The sequence below is a fragment of the Penaeus japonicus genome, unplaced genomic scaffold, assembly GCF_977035675.1.
Source record: "Penaeus japonicus unplaced genomic scaffold, GWHDUDI00000001_assembly GWHDUDI00000024, whole genome shotgun sequence".
In the NCBI taxonomy this organism is placed as follows: domain Eukaryota; kingdom Metazoa; phylum Arthropoda; class Malacostraca; order Decapoda; family Penaeidae; genus Penaeus; species Penaeus japonicus.
In genome coordinates this window covers 35,176,198-35,186,336 of record NW_028234426.1, presented here as the reverse complement: position 1 = coordinate 35,186,336, position 10,139 = coordinate 35,176,198, and the positions used below count along the sequence as shown (strand labels likewise).

At 42.0% G+C, this 10,139-nt stretch overlaps 1 protein-coding gene across 1 annotated transcript; it reads right to left on the bottom strand.

The window, feature by feature from the left end:
• Positions 1-1,155: 1,155 nt before the first annotated feature.
• LOC122249372 (prostaglandin G/H synthase 2) lies at positions 1,156-9,912 on the bottom strand. The gene is made up of 13 exons (XM_043010168.2): positions 8,261-9,912; positions 5,981-6,094; positions 5,714-5,833; positions 5,422-5,565; positions 5,082-5,225; positions 4,644-4,822; positions 4,311-4,394; positions 3,808-3,948; positions 3,447-3,561; positions 3,156-3,331; positions 2,802-2,912; positions 2,424-2,637; positions 1,156-2,268 (listed from the first exon to the last, which is right to left on the bottom strand). The coding sequence occupies exons 1-13, from the start codon at positions 8,313-8,315 to the stop codon at positions 2,021-2,023; spliced, it is 1,845 nt and encodes a 614-aa protein (XP_042866102.2). The 5' UTR covers positions 8,316-9,912; the 3' UTR covers positions 1,156-2,020.
• Between the last annotated feature and the right edge of the window lie 227 nt (positions 9,913-10,139).

Below are 10,139 nucleotides of genomic sequence, written 5' to 3'. Positions count from 1 at the left end.
GGGAATCGAATTGTATTTGTTTGTTTTTGTAGTGGTATCAGCTGATGTCAGGACACCGAGCTGCGTAAAACCAGTGTTGCCAGACCTTTCAACCTCATTTCCGTCCTCTCGTTTGACCCCCCCCCCCCACCCCGATCCCTTCTTCCGTTCTTATTATTCTCTTCATTAATTCTTCACCTCTCCCACTTCCTGTCTTATCTTATTCCTTTTTTTCTTCTTTTCCTTCTTGTCTACTTGTTCTTCTGCTCTTCCTTATCCACTCTTATTCTCTGCTTCCTCCTCCCCGCATCCCTTCTCTTTTTTAAACCCCGTCCCTCTTTCACATCCTCCACCCCCCTCTCCATTTCCTCCATCTCTCCTCTCCTTCCCTCCTTCCCTCCCCCCTCCACTCTACCTTTCCTCTCTCTTCGCACCTCCCCACCCCTTCCTCCATCACTTTACCTCCATCCTCTATCCCCCCTCTCCCCCCCACCCCCCTTTCCTCAGAACCCCCCACCCACTCTCCCCCTCTCCCCCGCCCATGAATGTACACACCGAGTAATAGCTATTGATGCCAGGATGTGTGGGAGAACCCAAGGTTACGTGCATGCGTGTTTTTATCAGTTTAGTTTTTTTCTCCTTCTTCTTCTTCTTCTTCCTCTTCATCTTTTTCCTCTCTGCAAGGTGTGTCAGGCATGTTAGATTTTGTTTTTACTTTTTTTTATCTGATGGGGTTGCCAGCTTTTGTCTCCTTGCTTGTGTACATACTGGTCTTTGTGGAGAGGAAAGACCGGTATTCACCCAGTGTGTGCGTTCGCAAGAACAGGTATAGGTGTGTGTGTGTGTGTGTGTGTGTGTGTGTGTGTGTGTGTGTGTGTGTGTTTCTGTGTGTGTGTGTGTGTGTGTGTCAATGCGTGTTAGTTGAAATACTGCATGTTCTATTATTTCTACGATAGATCTTCATATTGTTGTTATGGGTGACGAATTTATTTAATTATATATTCTTATAGTCTTTGTGTTTAGGTCTTATAACATGGCGAGAGCCAACCGTAGAGTTTCGTCTTTCCTGCTCATTTTAAACATTCTTTGGCAAGTGAAACTCCGATATTATTTCTGGAGCGTATGTCATTTTCAATTTTCTCTTTCCCTCTTCGAAGGATGAATCAAATATAGATATAGTATTCTTTGATAATTTATTAAATTCCTAAGTATAAAAGTAAGCATATGAGATCATTTATATACACATGCAACATTATTAACAAAATGTACAAAAATACATCCTTTGGACACACATAACCATCATGGGCGCTTTGAGATTCCTATATCACATACACTGAGAATTCTATTTAAATACATATTAAATTACTAATCACACTATCTACTGTAAACCACTGACTAGCTTCTCGTCTACGAGTTGTAGAAAAATAGTGTGAATATATTCAAATATGTTTGTATTGCAAGTTGTGGATGTATGTGTGTATGTGTGTGTGTGTGTGTGTGTGTGTGTGTGTGTGTGTGTGTGTGTGTGTGTGTGTGTGTGTGTGTGTGTGTGTGTGTGTGTGTGTGTGTGTGTGTGTGTGTGTGTGTGTGTGAAGCCTAACCCTAAGTGCATGCAGCAGTATATACACAGTGACTAATAATCGCTCAGCTTAGCACACTGGCAAATACTCTACAGCTTTGAGGAACGTCTTAACCATCTTGACTATCTAATGCCTTGTCTTCATTACACAAAACAGCTTTCTCAAACAGCAGCTTACACTCTTCCTCCGTGTGGTAAGCAGCTTGAGACCCATTTGTCTAATGAGGTAGAGATGGAATAACTCAAGAGTGTTGGGAAAAAATAAATAACTTAAAATAAGTCTCCATTCTAACAAGAAATAAACACCTATTCGACTCTCATGAACACAGATCCAGCCTAAGATTCATGATTTCTTTTCTTTTTTTTATAACAACCACTCACTCGTATACATTCACTAGAGTATGATACAACTCAAAAATATAATAATTTAATAAATCCTAAATTGAATCCTAAAAGAGCATCCTAGGGAGTTCCCTGCGGGACTTTGAAGGAGATGCCCTCGCAGCTTCCCTTCATGTTGAGGCAGAAGAGCTTCTCGAGGGAGGCCGTCTTGATGATGTTGAAGCCCTCCTCTCCGCCGAAGGTCGAGGGCTTCCAGTAGCGGGGGCTGCAGATGGGGTTGGCGAGGAGGCCCTTCACGCTCCAGGGTCCTCCGATGTTGACCATGGTGAGGGGCGTGATGGAGGGGCCGGGGCGCTCGGCCAGCAGACCTGCGGAGAGGAAGAGGGCGAGGGTAAGTCTCGGGGCGTGACGAGGTAAATCAGCATGGTTGTTCTCAGGTTGTTTCCCTCTCCCGGATTGGAGTGAAGGTGAGAGAACCCATTCTCCTCTTTACACAAGAGAAAAACAACCGTCGAATACTCACCAACATAGTATTCCACAGCGTCGATGTCTCCATACAACTCCTCCAGGATGGCAGCCAGTTCGGTTTCTCCTGTCATGTCCTCGAAGCTCGTGAAAGGCACCATTCCGAAGCGCCGGCGGTAGGCGTTCACGCCCTGGAACCTCAACTCACGCCCATTCTCAAGGACCTTCTTGAGCACGGGGTACAGTACCTGGGCGTGGTTCCTGTTCGTTAGCTGAAAAAATCAAAACAATTATAAGTACTAATTACAACCAGACGTGTACCGATTAACTAGGTAAACATTTTGCATAATTGTTATTAAAAAAAATATATATATTCCACTGATAAGCTCTACTGTCAATTTCTATTCGCGCCCGTGAAAGGAGTCTCAATACTCACAGCGCCTGCTCTGCTGTTGACCATTGCGTGGATGAACTCGTCCAGACCGTGCTTGAACACAGGCGCCGTGGAGTAAGCCATGTCCATGATGGCGTAGTCGGTCCCGCTCACCTGCAGAAGAAGAAATAATAAAATAAACAAAATGTCTTGAAAAAATCGGTCATGTATATATCACCACATTGATAATACAACTACTGCTGTTCTGCTACTAGTATCATAAATATTACTATTATTACTACTACTAACAATAATGATAATGACAATAATTATAATAATAATAATAATAATAATAATAGTAGAAAAATAATGACAACAATATCACCAGCAACAACAATAACAACAGCGAAAACTTACATTGAGGCTATCGGGAATAAGTGGATGCCAGTGGTACAAGTGGTTGAACTCGGCGTGGATGCGGTTGTGGTACTGGAAGCGAGTGCCGTGTGTCAACTCGGGTTCAAAGGTCAACTTCAGCTTGTATTGGCTCAGGTGCTGCACGTAATCCTCAATGGTGATCTTGATAACTTCGCCTATAAGCAACAAAAAGACAGTCAATTAGTAAAGATTGTTATCCTATAATCCGTTAATCAATCCATCCATTAACAATTAATCTATTATCTATGGGAATGATATTTAATGACTCACCGACAATGATAAGGCGAGCAGTATGGTATATCCTCTCGTCGTCCCAGCTGGGATGCAGCTTCACTAGCTCGTCGCACACGCGGTTGTGTTCGCGAACCCAAATCGTAGCATAGGCCTAAAAAGGGAAATAAGATTTGTTAGTTTGCGGGGAGTGATTTTTGTGTTTTTCTTTGGCGCGTGTGATGAATTCAACGGTACAAGAATACAAAAAAAAATAGATAAATAAATAATTACGAGAGAACCAACACTAAAAAATACTGAACTGCTTCAACAAACAAACAAACTAACTAACAAACAAACACAATAAATCTGCAATAATCCTCAAAACCAATTTTCAAAAATCAAAAACCAAACTACTTACGAAGAGACCGGGGAGGAGGGCGAAGAAGGGGTGGCCGAGGGCGAATTTCCCGTTCTCAGGAATGGGAATGTGAGGAGGGTAGTCCATGGAGATCCCGGGGACGTCCTTGAGGTAGGGTGGGAAGTCCTCGCCGTTGATCTTCTGTTGAAGGGAAATCGAAGAAATTAGTGGTTGCGAGAAAAAAAAATTAAAAGAATAAATATAATGAAAATTGTCTTTGGAAAAGTACTGATGCAATGCCAAAAAACAAAAAGGTTATTTTGAATCTGATAACATATAACAAAAACCAAGTCCTCGTGCATAACAACACAAATCAAGGACTTGAATTTGAATACAGATGACATAAGATTTTGAATCTTAATACACATGACAATGCATTCCCTTGGGCGCTTGGAAACACCCGCCCACCCGCTAACAGATAAGAATTTGTGTCTAGAGAACCTGTTTGGTATGACGAGTTTTCGAAAACAAAACAAAACAATGCTGTCAGAGATCCAACTCACCTGAGTGCGCAATTTGCCGTCTACGCCTGACCTGAGTGCACGGCGGTCCTGTTCAGTGAGTCCATAGATGTTTGAGACGTCGACCTGAGGGAGGAAGTTGGGTTTAGATCGGTATGCATACTCGCCGAAGATCGTGTTATCTGTCAGTGGTTTCTACTGAAAGTAATACTAATACTACTTTCATTACTACTACTGCTATTACTACTACTACTAATAATAATATCACTATTATAAATAATAAAAATAACAATAATAAAGCAACAGAAACACCGTCCTTTCATTAGAATACAATGACGGGAACGAGATAGCAACAGGAAGGCAGTCTAGACTTACACCGCCAGTTCCTTTGGTGAGTTGAGGTCCCTTCTTGTAGTCCGTCCTGAAGAACTGGTGAGTGAAATGCTGAGCGTAGTACTGGAACAGCACGTTGGTGTCATGAGGTTCGGGGATGAACTCTCGCCTCATGAATACTTTCTTGATGAGTTCGTCCACGTCTGGGTACTCCTTAGGGCCTGTGAATGAGGGGAGTTAGGTTAGGATTTCTTTTCCTTGTTTTTTTTTAGCTTTACGTTACCTAATTGAAGTTTAGATTTTTTTTTTCTTTCGCTCTTTCTTCAGCTTTATTATGACTTATTTCCCCCCCCCCCCCTTTTATTCGTAATTCGCTCAACCCCAACGACTATCACATTCAGAACGGAGCAGAACGTTTCGTCCAAGTAAACCGAATCACACACGAAGCTCAAGGAGACAACATGCAAATAAGACACTCACCTTTAACACCCATGGGCGTGGGGCAATGTTCAGGGACGGGCGGGAGGGTGCGGGCGTAGTAGCTCTCGTTGAAGTATGCGTTCAGTGTGATGTAGGAATGGTCGCTCTCGTAGGTAGGGGGAGAATCCACCATATCTCCACGAGCTACAGATAGGAAGATCATAAATTCAATATTTATACCAATGGCTTATGGTATTTTTAAGAATCCGATTCAATACTTTGTCATTAGAATTGGTTTAATACATTAGTGGCATAGGAAAGATATGCTTTTACTATAGTATGACTGTTACATCTATTATCTCACATGCTGTTTGCTGGTGTTCGTCTGAACTTTACTTACAAAGATAGACGTAAGTCATCAGTCGCTTGTGGATAAAAGGAATGCGGTTCAGGATTGCCCATAGCCAGCTGTTAGAGGTGAGGAATGTGTGTAGCCATTCAGGGTCTGGCTTCAGTTTCGTCTTTATCATCGTCGACCAAGTAGCTGCAGAGAGAAGGAGGTGTTTTATACGTATTTCATAAACCTTTTTTATCTTATACGAGAATACTCATTTAACTTTTCATTTTTATTTTATACGAGAATACTCTTCTCTTACGATCGATATTTCAAGGCGAGATGAAATTCTACTTACGTATTTCACAGTTGCTTCCATAGTACCCCGTGCCGGTGCAGTCGCAAGTGTAGTTTCGGTTGGCCTCGGACATGCAGATACCTTGGTTCTCGCAAGGGTACGCGCAACAGGGATCATAGTCTAGGGAAAATAAACATACCCTTTTTTTAAAAATCATATTTCATCACATAACATCAAGAAATATTAAACAAATGAAAAACAAAAATCATGAGAGTTATCTACAGTTCAGATAATAACGAGAGAGATATATAAAAAAAAAATACTTACCGATAACAGCCTCTGTCGGTGCAGGAGCTGGAGTTTCATGCACGGGCGTGCGCATGAAGAGAAATGACGCAGCCAGGATCACCCCGGCTACACCAAACATCACCCGGCCACCACCTGTAGAGTCAAGGAGGTCATGAGAGGTCAGACGCTGTTTCTTTTATCAGCGAACATAAAATACAAGGACATCGGGTATTATTCTTGGGTCATTTATACTTAATTGCAGCAAGTTTTTTTTTTTTATCTTTTTTACAAAATGTACATTTTGTGTTTTTATATATAGAATGACCTACTGCATATATATATATATATATATATATATATATATATATATATATTACATATGCATATGCACCGTTGGAATATGACGAAAAAAAACACTAAATACAAAAGATAAACAAACCAATCAATAAAACCACCTAATGACCGAGTAAACGTAACAACATATACATATATATACATCCTTCGCATAAGCGTGGGAAATGTCAGAAAACGGGGCGCAATCCCGACGCATTTCACAGCTGTTCAACTGTTTGCTATTTCTGAAAGGTCAAGGAGAGAGGCGGACATAGGAGAGATAGTCTGCGGATTCTTTTCATTCAATATTCTTGAGTTTTAGATTATTTTCTTTAATCTCCTAATTCTGATATTCATTCGTAGTGTAAATACTCCTGATTATTCTATTTGATAGTCTCTGTATTATAATTGTTATTGTTGTTTATAAATCTATCATTAAGGATATAATTCTTAATACTTTGTAAATTATCATTATCATTACACTTATTATCATTATTGTTACTAGCATTTTCGTTATGTATTGTTATCATCATACTAATTCTCCTCGTCTCTCTCTTTTCTTCTTATTTTTATTCATTATCCTCCAATTCATTTTTCTTTTTTCTTTCCTTCTCCCCGTTATTTCCCCCCCCCCCCTCCCCTCCCCTCCCTCAAGGCTCCATCTGCAACGTCTGTTTATTATGTAAGGAAAGAGTTCAGTCGCTGTGCGGAATTTATTATGTAACACTTCCTTCGTTTTCCTTTCTCTCTCTCTCTCTCTCTCTCTCTCTCTCTCTCTCTCTCTTCCCATCTGTCTCTTCTGGATCATCACCAGAAGAGGCTGTGTTTATAAATGTTTAGATATACTGCTAAACAGACCAGACCTTGTTTATACCCTTAAAGAAGTTGAAGAACATACTTCTGGCCATGAAACGGTTGTTTACTCTGATTTGGGTAACAAGAAACACATACACATACACACACACACACACACACACACACACACACACACACACACACACACACACACACGGGTGCAAACACATTTTCTCTCTCTCTCTCTCTCTCTCTCTCTCTCTCTCTCTCTCTCTCTCTCTCTCTCTCTCTCTCTCTCTCTCTCTCTCTCTCTCTCTCTCTCTCTCTCTCCCTCTCTCTTTCAGAAAAGGCTGGCAGGGATATATCCTAGCGGCTGAGTGGGGGGGGGGGGAAGGCACCTCCGCTAGAGTGGCCTTGAGAATAGTACGCAGTAAGGTATCAAATTGATATACCTACCCTTTGGAAAAAAAATTCTTGTTGCTTTAATGCACAATTTTACGTTAATTCTAGTTTGCATTAAGCCAATGATCTAATACGGAAAAGAAAAGGATATTTTCGACTGGATCTGACTGGTATGCCTTTGGTCCGTGCCTGAGGCTAAGGTTAGGATGCTTTGGGGTCTAGCCTTGGTCTGGGTCGTAAATATCTATCCTCAGGGAGATGTCAATACATGTTGTGTACTGTCTGTGTGTGTGTGTTGTCTGTGTGTGTTGTTTGTGTGTTGTTTGTTTGTGTGTGTTGTGTGTGTGTGTGTGTGTGTGTGTGTGTGTTGTTTGTTTGTTTGTTTGTTTGTTTGTTTGTGTGTGTGTGTGTGTTATAGCGTTATTTGATATACATATGATCAGTATGCATCAGGAATAGCGAAAATATATTCCATGTACGTGAACGGCCTCTTGAACGAGAGAGATCACAGGTAAACCGGCTTCCAGAGACGTCGCTTGGGGTATGGAGGGTCTCGTAGCCTTGCCAAGACTTTCACAACTATTAACGTCTTAATTTTTGTGATATTTGAATTTGATATCTCGAAAAATCTTAATAGGAATGAGAGTCTGAATTATTAACAAGAGCAGTGTAATTTTTTCTTTCGCGGTTGCCTATGAAATGATATGAAATGATGTTTAATATCTCCCCCCCCCCCCACTATCAAAATAAAATGTAAACCGTCCTGAAAAATATAATCCGAACACTCACCTTTGTCGCCGCGTTGACCTGTCGTTGCCATGCTTTTCACCACAGAAGTTGACATCAAAGGAATGTTGTTAATCACTGAATGTCGAGGAATTCACTCTTTCTGAACTGATTTTTAGTTACTCTCTCTCTTTTGTTTCTTTTCGTCCACTATTGACTTCACACCCTCACTCTCCGGAATCCACAAGTGTAGGTACGAGCAATGAATTGGGAGGTAGGTTTAGTGACGGACGACTGGAGGGCCCGCGTGCTGTCCCGTGCCGAGGCTGAGTGAACTCTGATGGCGGTCGGACGCGTCGGGGCTTAAATAGCGCCCCCTGCCAGCGACTCCGCCTCCCCATCCTGAGGTCCTTCGGAAGAATTTCGTTGTGGGAAGAGGGGGGGCGGGGGCGGGGGGCGGGGGGGAGCCGTTGGGGCTATAGGCTAGGAAGGGAGCTAGGACTCCAAGGCGGCTTCTGGAATCGTCGGAAGGCCTTCGGTAACGAGAAAAGGTTTGGGTGGGAATAATGAGATCTTTGTTGAAGCGGTAGATGGCAGCGGCGACCCCCCCGAGTCGCACAGGGAAGGACTGGGACTTTCCCCGTCGAGTTGCAAGAAGTGAACCGGATATTATTTTATACGCGTGTGTGCGTGAACGTGTGTTGTTTAGGAGTTGCTTGGACGTTGCATTGCTCGAACGTTACACGTGGTGCCATGCACGAAGCCCCGGAAACATTGTGTCTAAGTTACCCCTGCCTTCAACTTGTTACCACGAGAGCTTAGATGTCGAGATGTTGCATCATGCAGCGGGCAGGTGCCGTCATTGCTACTTTCTAGATTCAGACATTCACTCGCGTGCACACACACGTACTTTAATTGATTGAAGACGTGGGAGGAGGGAGGGGGAGAGGGAGGGGATGAGTCATGATTCACAAGTTACAAGTCACAAGCCACAAGTAAGGGAATCCCCGGCATCCCCCCCCCCCTTACCCCCGCCCATTTCCCTTTCTCACGTTCTCACGCATCCAAGATCTCAGCTGTGTTGATGCCTGGCACGTGCACTGCTTGTGTCATTGTGCTCACACGTAATATCTGGCTTCGGTATTTTGTGCTTCGGTTTAGGCATAACTGGAGGCTTTTTTTTTTCTTTTTTTTCGCTCTCTTGCACTTACCCTTTATCTCTCTCTCTCTCTCTCTCTCTCTCTCTCTCTCTATATATATATATATATATATATATATATATATATATATATATATATATATGTGTGTGTGTGTGTGTGTGTGTGTGTGTGTGTGTGTGTGTGTATACTTATATATAATATAGATAGATAGATAGATATACATATATACAAATATATATATATATATATATATATATATATATATATATATGTATGTATACATGTATTCATGTATCTATACGTATGTATATATGTCTATCTGCCTATCTATTTGTCTACACACCTGTCAATTGATCTACCTCTTCCTTGCTTTCTTCATTTCCTTCAATTTAATTATTCTATATCGATAGGCTATGACTTTCACTATCATGAAGGATGAAATACCTCTACGAATCAATCACTACATAAAAAAAAAATTAATTAAAGCGACTTCGCCACCAAGCCTCCGTTACCTTAATGCCCCGGATGTTTGGACGAAAAAAAAAAAAAAAAAAAGGGCATCAGTCGTGTCCCCGGAATGCGTAGTAACAGCCCAAATGAGACCGCAATCACCTATAGACAGCCCATCCGGACGGACGCTACTATTCGGAGAAGTGGGTCGGTCGACTGGCTGTCTAGCATAGCCTATGACGTAGAACTTGGAGCTCGCTGATGGCGGTCGCTGCATTTTACGTTCATTCTTTTATTTGTTGTCGCGAGGATTTTGGATTCGCGTTATTTGT